The sequence below is a fragment of the Phaethon aethereus genome, assembly GCF_964289735.1.
Source record: "Phaethon aethereus genome assembly, chromosome: 2".
Lineage (NCBI taxonomy): Eukaryota > Metazoa > Chordata > Aves > Phaethontiformes > Phaethontidae > Phaethon > Phaethon aethereus.
The window spans coordinates 122,158,221-122,177,094 of NC_138582.1; the positions used below are offsets into that span (position 1 = coordinate 122,158,221).

At 38.0% G+C, this 18,874-nt stretch overlaps 1 protein-coding gene across 3 annotated transcripts in view; it reads left to right on the plus strand.

Moving 5' to 3' along the window:
* The window catches only part of TRAK1 (trafficking kinesin protein 1), a gene marked incomplete at its 3' end in the record, with an annotated part of 54,370 nt that overhangs the window by 25,235 nt on the left and 10,261 nt on the right, over positions 1-18,874 (plus strand). The window contains exons 5-13 of one of the 3 annotated variants that reach the window (XM_081996283.1): positions 737-845; positions 2,529-2,607; positions 3,021-3,151; positions 3,670-3,744; positions 4,947-5,084; positions 6,739-6,815; positions 8,798-9,034; positions 10,009-10,325; positions 14,768-15,097. In XM_081996283.1, the coding sequence (XP_081852409.1) occupies positions 737-845; positions 2,529-2,607; positions 3,021-3,151; positions 3,670-3,744; positions 4,947-5,084; positions 6,739-6,815; positions 8,798-9,034; positions 10,009-10,325; positions 14,768-15,097 (1,493 nt within the window). The remainder of the gene's footprint in view (positions 1-736; positions 846-2,528; positions 2,608-3,020; positions 3,152-3,669; positions 3,745-4,946; positions 5,085-6,738; positions 6,816-8,797; positions 9,035-10,008; positions 10,326-14,767; positions 15,098-18,874) is intronic. The other 2 variants (XM_081996284.1, XM_081996285.1) reach the window with 2 other exon arrangements.

Below are 18,874 nucleotides of genomic sequence, written 5' to 3' on the forward strand. Positions count from 1 at the left end.
TAGTAAAGTGATCCCTGTATCACCTGGAACTGTAAATGGGACTCTGAATGTGGTGTATAGCACCAGCTGGAGGGATTTGCATTGGATCAGCTGGCTATCCAGACGCCAACAAGAGTTCAGAAGGGGAGAGTGCATAGGGAGGCTGCTGACGTAGTGCTGTAACCTTCACAGGAACTAGGTCACAGTGGTGATGAGGCAGACATAGGTCCCACTTACAGTACCCCACTACACCATATACCTTTGCACGCTGTGCTAGAACGTGCTACATGTGTGACCTTTGTGCTTGAAGGACCTGAAGACACTATGGAAAAATTCCAAGCGGAGGGAAGGAAATAAAGCATGGCTTATAGCATGGGTTCCAGGCAATTAGCTGGCTGAACGGCATCATAGGCTCTGAGGGGTTGTCTGCCCTTGCTTGCAGAGTTATTGCTGCGTTCTGGTGAAGCATGTGCAGCATTAATCAGGAAGCTATTGGGTTGCTCCCTGTAGTAAGGTGGCTTGCTTTCTCATAGTCTTGGCTGAATAACTCTTCCACAGGGCATGTGTGGAATAATAAATAAAATGTTATCTTTTAAAAATCACTGCTAATATATTGCTGCCCAAACATCCTGGCATATATAAGCTGTATTTCACGTGGCTCTGTCTGGTTTTGAGACATCTGTTCAGTCTGTTCTTCTGTGAGATCGGCCATAATACAGGTAAAAACGAGTTAAAAAACTGTTGTTTTCATTACAAGGCTGAAGAGGAATGAATCTTCCTCCTCTGTGCAGAACTACTTTCATTTGGATTCTCTTCAAAAGAAACTCAAGGACCTTGAAGAGGAGAATGTTGTACTTAGATCTGAGGTGAAATTGCTCCCTTTATGTTTTGCTTAATACAGTTGTTCATTTAAATGCCAGAAGACAAGTATTGAGGAGCGTGTATTAAAAGTTGAGAGAGTCTATATTATACATCATTATATATTAATTATTATATAATTATATATTAAGAGTCTATTACATACTCTGAAGTATATAATTCGACGTGACACAGATCTCTTTTTAGTTGTTTAATCACCATTCTTTATCCTTCTAAATGAAGGAAAGGCTGAAACATGGAAGCTACATGCGAAGCGGTTTCCTTGCCAAAAGAGTGTGTGGGGGCATGGACACGTTTTGGAGTCCAGCACTGCTCTTTGAAATGGATCTTAAAGGGTTGACTTGGTAGATATGGGTGACTTTAGCTGCAGATCTGAAGTTTGTAGGCTGTCATGGTCTCTCTGGTACAAATTCAACGTTTGTCAGAATAAAAATTGCTAGCCTACATTTGCATTGAAATATTTTCAATTTGTGTTTCAAGTCAGGCTGTTAATATTTGCAGTTGAATACGTTTTTCTTGCCTCTTATTTCTCACAATATTTTGTTTGTTTCACAGGTGACATGGTTTTAAAAAGTTTATTTACTGTTCCCTGTCTCTCACTTCATAATTGAATATCCTATGAGTAATTTTATATTTTCAATGCAACTTTTAAACTCTGGGAGCATGTTACCATTTTGCAAACATGTAGCAGAGAATAGCAGAAGAAATACTTTTGAGTTAAGAATGAATGTATGAAAACAGAGTATTGTTACCATTTTCTGCTGCAAATGCAGGGCCCATTGCAAATAGGTAGTATTGCATCTTTGGACAAAACACCACGTAATGGAGAATGCTGTGTATTTCATTGAAAAGTTGTGCAAGGAAGATGAGCAATAGATGGTTTGAGAATAATGAAGGTAGGGTTAGAACTGAGAGAGCCATTGTGTCAGGACCTGATAGGAGAACCTCACATAGCACTGGCATCCCTTCCAGGGAGATGTAGTCTGTGCCAGCAAGGCACAGGATGGAGCCAAATCTTGAACCGCTGAGCTACACAGTTCTCCACAAATGCAGTCTGTGGGTGTCTGTGCATGCCCCCAGCACTGGGAATAGATTACAGACCCACTGAGGTTATGCCAGACGGAACTAGCTGGGTGTAGCCACGTTCCTCTTTCGCACTCCTAGAATCAGAGCGGAAAAGACAAAGCAGGGAAGGAGGTAGCACTAAGGTTTTTTCTGGCGCTGTAACCATATATCCCACAACTTTCCAAATACTGTTTGAATGGTTTTTTAAAATACCTGAATGTTTAATTGTTACTTAAACCAAGCATTTAATTAGTTTGTGATGATGCCTAGCTTTGTTAAGGTGACCAGATCAAGCTCTGCATACTAGTTTCTTGTATGTTCAGGGCTTTTTTTTATTTTTAGTGCAAAACACGCAGGTGACATCTAGTGGGGATATGGGGGTAATGATGCAAGTTTCTCCATACAGTAATGTGTCTGCTGAATGTTCACCTGGCCTCGTTTTCCAGAACATGAGGGAGGGCAGGCAAAAACTATAGTTTCTCACTGTCATCTTGGAGGAGTGATTGGAAAAAGCTTGTTTTTCTGAAGCAGATGGAAATGCAGCAACAGACTGGCAAAGTACAAATGTGCTAATGTAGCATATTTGATGTGGATTTCTTGAATAGGCCTGTCAGCTGAAGACTGAAACAATCACTTACGAAGAGAAAGAACAACAGCTTGTCAATGACTGTGTAAAAGAGCTAAGTATGTCCCTGTTTCTTTTCACTTCTCATTTGAGATGGTTCAGTGTGTTAAAAAAAAAAAGTCAGTCAGTCATGTTTTTCTGTGGTACTTAGTTTCCTTATATAAATGGTTGTGAGGAGAAAATTTCTGGCTGAAATTTCACAGTAGAAAATTCTGACTGTAAGCTAAATCTTTCTCAGTTGCGAAATAGTTTTGCATTGAAAATATTAGTGTTAAAGGAAAGTACAATCTCCTTTGCAGCATGAGCACTTTGTGTTTTTCTGTTTCTGGGTCCTACTGTTGTTTTTCAAAAATACCGTGCTGTGTATTGGGGCAGGATTCTGCTGAATCAAGTGATGTTCCAAAAGAACATCTTTCTACTTACTTTTCAGCTTTTGGGTTTGTGATGTTAATTGTAATTGCTTATCTTAAAGGGGATGCAAACATCCAGATTGCCAATATCTCCGAAGAGTTAGCAAAGAAAACCGAAGATGCGGCTCGGCAGCAAGAAGAAATCACCCATCTTCTCTCTCAGATAGTCGATCTGCAGAAAAAGGCAAAAGCTGTAAGGAATCCAGTTGCAAGACTACTGTTGTCATTTACTACTATTGTAGCTGGAGGACAAGTTACAATCCTTTGCATACTAGAGCCTAAAGGCAATTTTCCACCCTCCTTATCTGGGTGACCTTGTTTGGTGTTTAATATCTAGCATACTTGACTAGAAAGCATAAATTTCTTAAAAGATGCATATCTGACATATCAAATACAAAAGTTAAATTTATTTTAAATATTAGATGTGAAATTCTGCACTGAACTTAATGACTTTGGTGAGACAAGAATGTCAGCGCAAGTATTTCAGTGGGAACAAACTCGTTCATTTTAGGGTCTCGGAGGGTCATTTAGCGGGGCACAGCTTGATGCTGGGTGTTCTTGTGTTAACATTTTAAATGTTTTTAAACTAACATGTGTGGCCTAATATTACTGCAGTGATGGTCTTGAGAAAAGTTAGAATTTTTCTACTCACCTATAGTATATGATACAGGCATCATCACAGTATTTCTGACATTTTTTGATATATTTTAGTGTGCAGTTGAAAATGAGGAACTCGCCCAGCATTTGGGAGCAGCTAAAGATGCCCAGAGACAGCTCACAGCAGAGGTGAGTACATAACCTGAGCTGGATCAGAAATATTAAATAATTTTGCCTATGTATATGAAGGAACATATGTGTTCCTGCTAGAATTCAAAACCTTTTCCTTCCTGTTCTCTCTACCTTCAACTGGCACAAGTTTTGAAAAACTGAGGCTTACAGGCTATATAAGAACCCCTTTAGAGGTTGTCTTCTCTAGGCTGGTAGTTTAAGCCTATTTTGAATAGTGAGCTAACATGAAAGAGCTCATTTGTACTGTATTTGTTCAGTCAATAAACTAAAACCTGTCCAGGATTGCTAGCTGTCTTCTGGCCGCTACGTTCACATGAACAAAATGGACAAAATCGAATGAATAAAGCTTGATCCCCTTAGGATGTGTCTTGTACTTGGACGACTTGGGGTTGAAGGTGGGAATGCCCATAGAAGCTTCTCCTGATGATCGGCCTTTTGTATCTATGGTGCTCCACAAAGATTGAGCTCATGCTTCTCCATCCCTTTCTTAGGAAAGACATTAACAGGATCTCTGTTTCTACGTCAAGTAGCATATTTTCATGAAACTTGTAGGAATGTGGTATTTCAGACTTCTGCCCATCTTAAAAATTTCACCTGAATTTCACAGCCCCTTTGCCAAACTTGGTTGAAGTGGCTGGGGGACTCGAAAATGATAAGGGTACAGAGACGTCTGACAGACGGCAGACAGAGTGGTTACCTAAGATGTGCTTCCTGAGAAAGTCAAGCTAAAAATCAGGCATGGTCTTAGGCTGTTGGTGGTTTTATGTATATTCATGTATGTATGCAAGTCTTGTTTTTAAGATTCCTACGTCCTTTGGAACACTGAAATGTGTTATCCATTTCCCATGCTGTTTGCCACTGTGGTCATCATGGTAGTAATTAGGCAGTATACCTGATCAAACTAAAGGTACTTTTAGCTCTGTATCTTCTCCTTGACAGGGGCTTCATGTAGACACGTAGGGTAGAAAATCAAGGAAGCAGTTTGTTCCTGCATCATGCCCCTCCCCTGCTGCCTTCCCATTACTAATCCATGTTATTAATGATTTTCAATGATATTCACTTGTTGGGATTTCCCTTCCTTTAAAGTGGAATATTCTTTCTGACACACATTATCCTTTACCAGTGTTAAAAGAATTTGCAGGCTTTTTGTGATGATAGTGCAGCCCATAACATTTTGGACTGTTTTCTGTATATTACAGTTGCGAGAGCTGGAAGACAAGTATGCGGAGTGCATGGAAATGCTTCATGAGGCTCAAGAAGAGCTGAAAAACCTTAGGAACAAGACTATGCCAAACGCCATATCACGTCGGTACCACTCTCTTGGTCTCTTCCCTATGGTAAGAGATTTAAGAAAAAACACCGGTACACACCAGAAAACAACCAGCTAAAGGAAATGTATTTGCATCATTGTTATAACTTCAGGGATAGGATGCTAGGCTAGACAAAAGCATAGGTGAAATGTGTATTTTTATAGTGTTAAAGGATACCCGAGTGATCAATTTTGCGTACCTGGTTCTGAAACAGTGGTGCTGTGCAGTTACTTGTTTTTACTGCAGTATTATATACAACCTGCAGCTGGCTGTGCTTATGCTGTGTATCTTGGGTAGGATTAATAGCTTGTTACACGTTTCTATACATCTTTGTTATCCATCTCTGCTATGATGGCTGATTTTCAGTAGGAGCTTCCTGTTTTTCTTCAGCATCCTTGGAAATGTAACTTCCTGATAACGTAACTAATGGTTTCTGGACATGGCATCCTTCTATAGTCAGTTATGACATACATTCTAGTCCTTCAGTACTTGAATAGGTTGCACATATATTCTTGTTTTGAGGTCGCTGAAAATTCAGTGGTTCGTTAAAAAAATATTTGTTGCTAAGAAGTATTATGGTAACATCAATTATGGCAGTGTCACTGGTGTTATCAACTTCATTTTAGTTTCATTTGATTATGATATTGTGTACATTTAAAGCATAGGGAATATGCAGTACCCTCAACCAAATGAGGAAAAAAGGGTGGATAAGAATGTCTAGGTAAGTTCAATGCTTGGCTCTGCTTGCCTGTGTATCTCTAGAATAATTCCGTTACTTCTGAGGGCAGTGATATCAGTGAAGTTTCTTCTGAGTTAAAATAATGTAATTAAGCAGCAGAATCTGGCCCTCCTCTTTAGCCACATCTCATCTTAACTGCTGAGGAAGAACACATTATATTTGTGCTCATGAGAAGTAAATTGTCAGCGAAGTCTTAGCTTGCCTTTTTGTGTTCCCTTCTGAGACTGAACACAGGCCAATTTAAAGTACAGACATTTAATAATAAAAGTTGTACTTGCACAAATATAGTTGAAAGCTGCAAAAAGTATGCTTGTGCTGAGATAGTTTTATCTGTTTTGTATAAACATGATTTTCAAGTGTTGAATCATGGAACCAAAGATCTTTTAGATTTGTAAATGTTTGACACTTAAACCCTGCACTTAACTAAATTTAGACAGTAAAACTTACCAGCAGTGGAAGATTGATAGCCTGTAATCTTTAACCCTGTGGGGGAAGTATGTAATGCTTTATGCCAAGAACCATGTCTCTTTTGTGGGTGGGTGATGTTGTGAAGGAGAAGAGTGTTTTCTGTTTGTTTTAAATGAAAACAAATTAAGCAAAACTTTATACATGAAAGGTGGGTGTTACTGAGTAGGGAATTTAGTCTGGAAAGTTGAGGCATCTGAATTTTGTTGTTGGCTGTGATGGGTTTTTTTTAGACTTTTTGACACGTTACATGTCTTCAGATGGTAAGTACTGTAGCAGTATATAGCTACGCCATAATTTGTCAGTGATTTAGATATATTCATTCATCTTTCAGCTTTCCAGTCAACTTTCATTTTTAAACTTTTCTTCTTTCTAGAATGACATCTTATTAGTTATTACTTATTTTATATAAGTCATTATTTTTTGCAATTATTAATGCTATGATATTTGGTTTTCTTTTTTTCTTATTTTTAACAGGATTCTTTGGCAGCAGAGATAGAAGGGTCAATGAGGAAAGAACTGCATTTAGATGAACCCGACTCTCCTGACTTGGCGTACGACTGAAAAGAATTGGTTCCTAATTGATTGATTATATCTCACGTTAATTATTATTTGATGAGAAAGGGAAGACAGGAAATAGTTGGGCTAGGGATTTAGAAAGAAATATTTCTGGCAGAGTGTGAATGATAGAAAGGAAAATAAGCTTCTGGTTGTTGGGGTAGTTATATTTTCTGCTAAAGCTACCAAAAGAAAACATTTATATATATAGGTTTTGCCTTGTCTTACAAACTTTTTGTCATCATTTTTGACTGCTGAGAATGAGAAAAGGTTTGTTTTCTTGTGTGTTACTATGCTAGGTTTCTTCAGTTAATGATTAGGGGATGAGTTCAGTTCCTCAGGTTCTTTTCAGGTTTTATAACAGAAGTTACCAAGTAATTATTTATCTAATCCAGTTTTTACAGGGAGAACATCAGTGCAGAAAGGGATTCAGAGTGTTTGGGTACTTAGTGTGATGCCTGTTATTCCTGTGCTAAAGTTATCTTGAATTAAACCAGAGTGGTTTGAAACAAGTTAAGTATTTGTGACAGTCCAAACGCTATAGATAGATACAGCTTAGCAGAAATGGCCTTACTGATGCCAGTTGCATGTGTACTCCAATAGGTTTATCTCACCTACTTGTACAAAGCATGGACTGGTTAATTTGAAACAAGTTAATCCTATTTAGTGGGTCTGTTAGAGTTTGCAAAGAAAGGACAGTCAGGGAAGGTACAGTAGCCACTTTGCAGGAACCTTCTAAATATACTTACAGAAAGCTTGACACATACTTAAACCTCTCTGAGCATGAGCCAAGAATTGTAAATGAGGCTTTGACAGAGTGAAGTGCTTAGAAAAATGTAAGATCAGAAAGATATGAGCATGCTCAAACCCTATAGAATCCGTTCATCCTTACAGAGAGTAACATAACTTAAGGATAGTTTAACTTCTTTAGCATGTCTTTTATATTGCTGTGCATATACCAAGGAAGGCTACCTTTTTTTGGTTTCATGGCTTTTGGCTTGGTTTTATTTATTTGCTCAGCAGTGGTAACTGTAACCTCTGTGGGATCGTTTGTTGATAGATGCTCTTAGATTCAGCCTCTTATACAACTATAAACTTGGAGCCTATACACAAAGATTGCAACTGTTGAGCACCCGTGGACAGAAGGAAAGAAATTTGAATGGCATTAAATAGCATAAGGCATACTGTTGTTGTTATACCCTGGCAGTGTTACCTTTAAGCTGGAAGGAATGTGCTGTTCTTGTGTTCAGCCATTGCTGAACTGTAAAACAAAGTAGCAATGGCACTTCTGTAGCATGATGTAGGGCAAGTTGATTTTGCCAAGATTTCTGCTGAAGTGCCATCTGATCTTAATCTTGACAGATGTACGATGTTTGTTATGATATCAGGACAATGGTGATAAAGAATGAGCTGTAAAAGTAGGTCAAAAATCAGGTTTCCAACCATAACAGCCTCTCTCTAGACTCTTGGTCCATTATATTTCTCGGTTTTTTTCTTTTTTTTTAAATGCTATTTAAGGGAGTTGGAAATTGGTTTCAAAAAGACAAGATACAAGACTTACTTGAGTAAATTCAAATTCTCTTTTAAAATGGATTAGCCAGTTCATAGTGAAGAATTGAATGGAGATCAGTTTTGGTTTTTAAACTCATTTCCACACAATGGCTTTAAGGCATATTTAGCCCATGTACTGAAATGTTCTTTCGCTTAATTTTTATTAATATTTGAGAGAGTCCGTGTGCATAATTCTCAAATGTTCTGTCTAAAATATTCTAGGATGATGGAAATATTATGTTGGTTGATTGAATGTAATGGCCAGACTGTAGCATGTATGCATACTGCTTTACAGAAACTATAAAGACAAGGTGGTTGGTGGAGCTGTGAATAGGAAGAGTTGTTAATGAGCTGTTACCTGTTTCTCTGTTTCTTCTTAAGGTAAGAAGGCACTGTTTGATTATTAACTGTGTGTATGTCTTACCAGTCATCAGAAGCGGGTCTTCGAGACGGTGAGGAATGTTAACCAAGTTGTCAAGCAGAGATCCATGACTCCGTCGCCAATGAATATCCCAGGCTCTAACCAGTCTTCTGCTATGAACTCAGTCATTTCTAGTTGTGTCAGCACTCCACGTTCCAGTTTCTATGGGGGAGACATCTCTAACATTATGATAGACAACAAGACCAATAGCATCATCTTAGAGACAGAATCCTCTGACAATGGGTCAGTACTGTAGCACTGGACTTTGCTTTTGCTTTGTTTGACATAAAGGCAAAATGTTTCTATTTTCCTATTTTTGTCTTAGATTGTGCAGTTAACAGAGTGAAATACATCTTCAAAAGTTACTTTATTTTGTGCTTGTAGTTCTTGAGCTCTTGAGTTTATTGAAAAAAGGAGGCTTTTCGATAGTACTGTGTATCAGTGTCTGCAACTCACACGTGTTCTAAGATGCAGCATTACCAGATAATGTAAAACTACCCTTTGTCTTTGGAGCTGTGGGTCACCACTTATATTTTCAACATTTTACATTAATGCCAGGGAGTTCTGATCTAAGTTGCAGCTACAGCTACCTCTTTTGATCCTAAAAACAAATAAAGTGGGGGGAGGGTTACCTAATATGAAAACTTGTGAATGAAACCAATCAGAACTTTGCTCTTCTAGCTACTTGTCTCTTCCACCAGTACAGCTCCACACTATGCTGTGTCTACTTCCTAGTAAAAACAATTTAATATCTCAAAACAATTAATATTTGTAAGCATAATATATTCTTGTGACTCATTATGGTATTCTTGCAGCGTTGGCCTTGTAAGATATGGCCTGCTTACTTGACTTTATATAACTGTAAGAGAGACACAACAAGTAGACATCTGTCATCTCTTTGTAGGGGGAAGCTTTTAAGTAACATGGAGATTTTCCATCTAGGAGTTTCCAGGTAGGAACTAGGATTCAAAACAGTTTTAGTATGAAAGAGAAAGAAAATACTGGTGTTTGTCTTTGAGCTCTCTGGATGAGTAGCAAGTTGTTCCCAGACATAGTAATTTAAAGGTATTGGTGAATGTCTCAAAACAGTCATGTGGAAGTTTCAAGCATCTCTAAGAATTTTTTCTCCCTGCCTCTCCATTTTTTTTTTTTTCCTCCCCTCTTCCCTCCCTGCCTTCCTCCTTCCCCCCTGCCATGTGTCCTCTGTTATATTTTAGAAATGAAGACAGGATGAAGAAGCCTGGAACTCCGGGGACTCCAGGCTCCAGTGACCTAGAGACTGCCCTTCGTAGGCTGTCCCTCAGGCGGGAGAATTACCTCTCAGAGCGGAAGTTCTTCGAAGAAGAGCAGGAAAGGAAGTTGCGGGAACTGGCAGAAAAGGGCGAACTCAACAGTGGTTCTGTTACTCCCACAGAGAGCATCATGTCACTGGGAACTCACTCCAGATTTTCAGAATTCACTGGATATTCAGGAATGTCTATCAGCAGTCGCTCCTACCTGCCAGAAAAGCTTCAGATTGTGAAACCACTAGAAGGTGATAACAAAGGGCCTCGGCCTTTATCTGTTCTTCTTAGTGACTCTTTGTGGTCTCTTATCCATCACCAGAAAGCAGGAAATCTTTGCAATACATATTCTTTTTACTTTAGAGACAGTAATCCACGCTGTTGGTTTGAAATCTTCTAGCTACTACAGTTTTCCCCAAGCCTTAATGTTAGGAAACAATTCCAGCCAAGGCAGTAAAATAAATGTCACGGGCCACACATGCATCAGCAGTGCAGCTTTATATCTGACCTGAATCTCAGTGTTGCTGTTTCATGCTTAAAGGAAGGTGGTTGAGTACCTGTAAGTAGCAAGAGTATTAGTTCATCAAATCTCAGTTCTGCAAATAAGTGTCTGGAAAGACCTTTGCCAACTTCAGATAGTCCAGTTGGTCCAGTAAGACTATTTTTGTGATTAAAAATGACCTCTGGACTTTGGTTGGTTGGTTGAGTGGCCACACATGAGTCTCTGTGGCTTTGGGTATCGTGTGTGAAATACTTGCTTGGTATTTTAAAGTCCAATTTCCTCCACATATTGTCCCAGAAAAAGGCAAGATATAGGTAGATGGTAGTCAGGGCTAGAGCGTTACTTCAAAGTGTATTTCTGTAGTCTGTCTAACAAAGCTGACAGAGCACGTATAGTATAGTCTGCCTGGTTTTCTTCAATCACTTCAGGCTGTTGCTGGAAGTTGAGTAAATCCCTTCAGGTTTGAAACAAAATGAAGCTGTTTTCTGATAATACTTCACAGATATGCTAGTTAAATAATTCATCTTTGGTTTCTGTCTCTCTCTTCCTTTAACAGAACTCTTGTGTTACATTACATTGTCTGTGTGTGTTTTAATTGCAAAAGTTCCTTTATAGAACAAATTTATTTAATCTCTAAGGAGCATTTAGCATGACACATTCAGAAGCAAAAATAACCCATCTTGTGTCCTGAAGAAAGTGATGTACTTTACCTATTCAATAGAAACTATAGCCATAGCACACAAGTCCATGCTGTTTAGCAGATTTTAGTAGTTCGTTTTCATGACTGCTTTTAAATGGTCGTAAAAATTCTTGTACCACATGAGGGAAGGGATGATCCAGCTTTGTTTCACTTACTGGTTGCTACCACTGTAATAGATTTCTGTCACCATCCCATTATATCTGCTTTTTTCTTCCAATAAACTCTTGAAGTCTCTACCATCTTTCTATCTGTCTGGGTTTTTTTTCCTGGTTTTGTTCATTGTTCTCACTGGGTCATTTTTTTCTTAAAATTATTGCACCTTTTGAAGTACTTCTCATGTTTGTTTTTAGATCTCATTTGTAGTATGTTTGTGTCTGCCTGTTTCATAAGTTTAGTGTTTGTTATCTTTTACTAAATACATGTTTATGATTCTGTTCCTCATTTCAGCTTAGGTTCTTCCCCAAGTATTTTTCATGAGAATTTTTTAATTATTATTATTTATTACTTTCAGAATACTGGGGCAAAATAGTCTGCTGTACCTGCAGACTGTTACAGTAGTTGTGCCTTCGGTTTTTTTACTGTTTTCTTAAGGGTGCTTATGCCGTAAAAAGGAAGAAATAAAAAGTCAGTTCTATAATAATTGTCAGGTTAATGGCTGCTTCTCCTTTAAAGCAATCTTTTAAATCCCACAGTAAAATAGGCTGACAGAAGCACTAAGAAATTAATCTTCTTCTTTTGTACCTTAAAAAAACCAAACAAAAACCAAACCAAAACAAAACAAACAAAAAAAAAACCCCAAACAAACAAAACAAAACAAAAAAAACCCCCACACACCAAAAACCAAAACCAACCCACGCTTTCTTTTAGTTGAATAGAATGATTGCTTGATGTGACTTGCTTTAGTTACAGCCTAGTGGGGTTTTTGTTTGGGTTGTTTTTAAACTGCATCTGCAGCTTTTTGTGCCATAAGAATGAAATAGCATTCCCTGTGTCTTCTAGGGAAACTTGAACCTTAGAGTTTTTTCTTTAATGTTTGTCTTCTCCCACTTTCTTGCAATTGTGGCATCAACATATCATGAATTTCTAAGCTTTCTCTGACCCCCATAGTATACATGCGATCATGCAGATATTGGGAATAGAAAAACAAATTTCATATACTCTACTCACATGCTTACTTCACTCTTACATTTCTTCTTGCTTCAGCTTGGCAGTCCCACTGTTGCACACTAATTCTCTCATGCCAACTTTTTCTGATAACATAATTTACAAAACTGTCTAGTAGGAGCTTGGGACTGAATGTAGGCCAAGGTGTTGTATTCACATGTTCATTTGACTTCTGCTTTTTTTTATATTTAATAACCGTAAGGATCTTCACAACTGTTGCATTGCTTTCTGCATTTGTGTTAATTTTCTTTATGGCAAAGTTAAAGCTCCCTTACACACATTTTGTGAAATCAAGATTAAACTCAGATATCCTCCTTCTTGTGATGAAGCTTAGGCCACTTTGATTTCCAGTTTCCAAAAGAAACTGATAACATTTAGTGTCCATAGAAATGTTAAAGCTCAAAATGCAGATACCCTGGTGAATATCTTTCCATAGGAAAGATATTATATGTTATCAATTAAATGGTTGTACTCTGCAGAGGTTTTCCGAGTATAAGTTTTGATGAGCTTTAAGGTGAAAAAGATTACATCTTCAGAAGCTTGCATGTAGAAGTTAATTAGCAATAGGATTTTATACTTACAGTGCAGAAAGAAATTTTTATTTCTGTTTTTCTTTAATTTTTGAGGGTATTGTCATATAGCAAAGCTTTAATCCTTGCTTAAGGCTTGACAATATTTGGCACTTCTCCACATTCAGGAATATTTCTTTTATATGGAAGCAAAAAACTTGACCTTTGTGACAATTCAGAAATAACTACAAGTTATAGGGATGTCTGTTCCCTAGAGGTACTTATTTTGGGGTTGTAATGGTTTCTACTTCTTGAGCCTCAAGGGTGCCAATCCTCTGCAGTCCCTCAAAACTTACTTTAAATAAAAGAAAAAAAAAATTAAAGAATAGATAGGGTCATTATCCAAATTAATCTAGCAGACCCATTTATTCTGAGCTGAATTACAGATTTTAGAAAGTGAGATAGGCATAATTAAAATGCTACTCACTGATCCCAGTCATTCTAAAGAACGACTTTTTCCCCTCTTCACTTCCTATTTACAATAAGCTTCCTGTAATCCAGAGTCCTTATTGAGAAATGACAAATTTTCTCATTCCATGGGATTTTGGTCAGATGCAAAATAACGTGTGTAAGAGCCATCCCTTCCCTAGTTACTACAGTGGTTTAGATTTTTTCATAAACCATGGAACAAATTGAACATTCTTGGTCTTTGAATACTGGTGAGACATTTGTATGCCAGCTTGTTGAATGAGTCAATGTTCTGCTTTGGTGAGAGGGGACAGGAACAAGACAACAAAAAATGCTTTGATTTGAGCTGGCAGAGGTGAATGATGTTTTGTTTGTGTCATATCACCTGGAATGTATAGTTTTAAGTCACATGTTACAACACAGTAGTGATTGGTGGACATGTAAGAAAACGTAGAGCCTTCTGACTGGTGTTTAATCATTACTTGAGGAATCAGATAAATCCTCCCCTGATTTCCATGGGCCCATCTCAGTGTATATATCAATTTAACATGATACATTGCTGTTTCTGATTCATTGTCTCCTATTGAACACTGAATATTGAATGCTTTTATCTATAAAATGTACCTCTTTCCTCACTCAAAACATTTTTCTGCCAAGGACAAAGCTACAGGTACAGTAACATTTAGTTATGTAGTAGTTGACTTCCCGTAGCATAGGGGCTCAGGTAGGGGCTATACAACTATTTAGACTTAATGTGTGGGTCAGAGGTATTATCTGCTTATAGGTGCCTGGAATTGATGTGGCTTTCTAATGTATGGTAGTGTGATGGAATTGCTGTGTAATCTGTGACTGCTGTCCTCCTGTTAGCCACTGGTAGTAAATTCTAGCATGTTTCGAGCACTTTTCTTAGTGTGAGCTTATTGCAGGAATATGTGGTATATGTTCTTCTCGGAGCTTTCTGTGATGGTGCTCAGATCAACTGTTAAATATAAATTCTTTTTACTCCTGCTTAATCCCATGAATTTAGCAGGTATAAGGCTATTGATGGGGAGGGGATGTGCATGTACACAAGTATGCCACATCTTGCCACCAGGCTTTGCCTGTCTAAGTGCTGATGTGATCGGTTTGTTTCATATTTATCTGGAAATGCTGAAGAGTAGGTGAAGCAGTTTTGCCTTGTTGCTTGTCTTCCTAGAAATATTAAAGCCTAGAAATATTAAACCCAGAAGTATTAAAGGTTTGGGAGCTCCCAAACCTTTGGTCTTCTGGATAAACAAAGTGGGATTTTCTGCCTTTAGATCCTGAATTTATTACTGATTTATTTTGGTTGTCTTTCTGTTCCCTTTCAAGGTTCTGCCACTTTGCACCACTGGCAGCAGCTGGCTCAGCCTCACCTGGGTGGGATTCTGGACCCGAGGCCTGGGGTTGTCACTAAGGGCTTCAGGACCCTGGACCTGGACCTGGATGAAGTGTACTGCCTTAATGACTATGAGGAAGATGAGACAGGTGACATTTCTTACAAGGGCCTAACTACCTCGACGCCAGTTCAGCACACAGAGACCTCAGGTGAGAGGTCACAAGCACAAGTGACTGTTTCAGACAACAAGAATAACCCCCGCCAATCTCAGGCTTTCACAGAGGAGATGCAGGAGCCCGCGACTGACGATGATGAGGGGTCTGGTGAGGGAAACTCATTAAGTCCAGTAAAACTGACATCTTTACAGGATTTTGATTACTGGGCCATTCTCGCATCTCTCCAGAACAGCATCCATAGTGTTGCTTTGTGTGTAGCATCTGCACGTTAATGCGTGCAGTAGTTAGAACATAACCATTCTAACATTGGCTCAAAAATCCTTTCTTTAATAATCTTTTAATTTGACTTTTTTTCAGTAACATCATCTATGGTCAATATTTTACTCTATCTTGATAAGAGAAGGCTGCTAAAAGGAAATGGTTCGTTCACAAACCTTCGTGTGGCATGTATGCAACTAGTATGTGTATTTAGTGCACATTTTTCAGTGTATATATGATGTATAGCCAATATATATTTTGTATGCCTATAGTGCAGATATTCTTCTGACTGTTCATAAGAGGTGATGCCATGCTTTATATTTTTGTACTTTGGGAAAAACCCAAAGTCTAAATGGTGACAAAAAGCGCATCTAAGTTACCTTTGCTGAAACAAATGGAAGTGCCTTGAAAATCAAGCAAGGAAATTCTGTGAGTTTAATTCGGTTACCTCAGATACAGTTGCCTATTTTTAAATTCCCTTTGAGATAAAGAATTAAGAGGATGTTTTTATGCAGAGAATAATGACATTTCCCTCATTCCCTCTCCACCACACTATTAAATTCTATCCTTCCTATTTATACCATGTTAAGACTTAAACATTTTTAAGTGATGCAGTACTGCATGAGTTATTAGATACTCTGAGCTGACATTTGCAGTCTACTATTGCATGAGGTTACAAGTTCTCAGACTATACGTGTGTTTTGAGTTTGTGTGATTTCTTTTTTGTTGGTGGTTTTTGTTTTGTTTTAATAAGCTATATAGGAGTGTTAGTCTTTGTTAAGATTTGCCACTGGTAAAGAATTAGATTTAGTCCAGAATCAGAAAACTACCAGGACTCCTTTTTCTTCAGACTTCCTGATTTTACATAACTGCTTTAAATGAAGACGCTTCGATTCCCCTCCTTTTTCTGGAATAAATCATAACTTATTATTCGGCTGGTCTTTGGAAGATTAGAGTGTCTCAGGGCTAGACAGTAACATTTCTGTTATTTTTGTGAAGTGCAGAGTATCCTCAACTCTGACTGAAATGGCAGTTCACTGCTTTCATCTGTTGCATATAAGCTATTTTTTTGCAGTCAGTTGTATTAAGATTAAACTTAGAATCATAGAATCATTTAGGTTGGAAAAGACCCTTAAGATCATTGAGTCCAACTATTAACCTAATGCTTCCAAGTCCACCACTAAACCATGTCCTTAAGCACCACATCCACAGGTCTTTTAAATATCTCCAGGGATGGCGACTCAAGCACTTCCCTGGGCAGCCTGTTCCAATACTTGAACATTCAAACCCTTCAACTTCCCTTTCCATTGGCAAAAGTTGTCTTTAGTCTGAGATCTATTGCCATGGAATAATGATTATATCAAATTTTCATATTAATATGGAAATAAATAATGCCTCTGCAGGAGCTGTGTACAGCTTTGGATATTACCCAGGTTTTTATCATTTTGAAGAGCCTGAATAACAACAGCAAGAAAAGCTGGAGTTTTAGGAAACATGGACTGAAATCAAAGACTGAAATAACTGGCATTTTTTAGGGTCTACGGAATAAAAGATTCAAGAAAAGATATGATTCGTTTTAAAATGTGTTAAAAACCTGCAGTTCTCAGGATACAATAATTGTGCAAAAAAAGCTGTTTGGGTTATGGTTTGGGTGAATAATTTTCTAATTCTAAGAATATTCAACACAGGAACACATAGAAAATTTGGAAATCTTATTGTCATGGACTATACATAGACAAGGATATAGATATAGTTTAGTTCTTTGGGTTTTTTAGGAACAGATTAGTAAAACATCTGTGGGTAATGATTTGGAAGAGTTCTTTCTTTGGAGTAGAAAAATAAATGTAGACCTGTGCTGTGATTACAAACTGGCAAGAAAGTCTAGTATTTCCTTCCATTTTCTTTTTCCACTACAATTTGAATACAGGTCACTGTTATTAACCAGTTATTCCCTGGTTACTGCTGATTTTGCCTGAGAAAACTCTAGTTATCTCAGACAAGGTTTTTAAACATATTCCCTACCTTATAAATTGGCCAAGTAGATAAAATCTATGAAATTGTCCTAGTAATCTTATTTCATCTTGTATTGTTTGCCGAGTAATTTTAATACAATGCAGAACTAGAGAAATTGGTCAAAGTGAATAACTTTGATGTATAAAATGAACAAATGCACTAAAAACTTTAATTTCCCATTCTTTATCCAGCTGCTTAGGATTTTGGAGTATCACGAGCTACCACATCATTATTGGTTGTGTTGCTCAAATGAAGCAAAGGCACTGCTGTATCCGCTTTTTGTTAAAGCGATTGGTCAGGTGTGCAAGGAGAAGATAATAGCGGATGTTTTCAGAGTAGGCACTTACTAATGCGGCAGTGCTTCTTAGGATCTGCAGTCTGCCCACTGAAGAATACCTTTTGGGAGCAGAGATGTGTGCTTAGCTTATGAATTTATTTCGTATTGAAATATTGTACTGCCATTGCTCCTCTTGAAAAAACCTCTTCAGCACTCCTCCTACCTCTCCTAGATTTCTCTGTGAGAAATGTAGTGCAGGTAAGGGTGTATATGGACATGCGGTTACTTAGAGCACTGTCACAGGCACAAAGTTATGACCTCATTCCTTGCATGATTCCAGGCAGCAACATACAGAATAAACTCTTGCTAAAGGATGTGGAAGTAAAAAGGGAAAGAGAGTAGTATCTTGGATACAATCTTTAGTGATAATGCTTTTGCTTGTAATCCAGGATAGCTCCATTGTGGAAAAATCTTGTTAAAGTGGTTTGTAAAAGCCAGAAAGTATCTCCCTACAGTTGCCATTGGCAGGTCATAGAGCGTGCCAGTCTAGGCAGGTCTTCGAATCTGAGAACAAAATGTCTTTGGAAATACGGTGCCTATAAGGACTGTTCCCAGCAGGTATAAGTCATCTTAGTCTTTTGGGTAGGTGTCTGCTTCATTGGATATGTATGCCTTGAGACTTGTATCTTACCATTTTTGCACTGGAGATGTTCTCTGGTTGAGTACTGTGAGGTCCTATTCTTACTGCCATTTTGTAGGAGTGTAGAGTCCTGCTCGAGATGAGCCCGAGAGAAGTCATTTTAACATCCAGGCTCAGGAGACCAAACATTACTGGTAGTGCCAAAGGTGTCTTGTAGCCAAAATAAATGTATTCAGAACAGAGTATCCGTTGTTCCTTCTTGAGTGATGGATAGAGTCATAAATCATTCTGAATAAATAAGAAAAAATTGTGATCCTTAAATTTTCCTGTCCCTATATTGAAACCTGTAACATCCATTGATGTATGAAATAACTTCCTCACCCTATATGCAGGTTATATCCCAATTGCAGCACTGAGCATTTCAGAAGTTAACGCACATGTAATTTATGACCTGCAGTTGGTCTGTTGGCGCTACTTACTGTGTGCGGCCTCAGTAACTTTATGGAAGACTGTATATTCCAGAATCACAGTTCTAGCCTAATACCCAGGAATAGGCTGAAATTTGTGTATCACTCTCAGCATAATTGGAATGGTAAAGAAGTTATAAGACATCGTGATGTTAATACCATATTGGACAAGTAATTTTTGCAGCACAAATTTTTAGTAACCTCAATTTTTTTTAATTCTTTGAAAGAAACTGTAGTATATTATTAAAATGTACAGTCTGTTGGGGAGG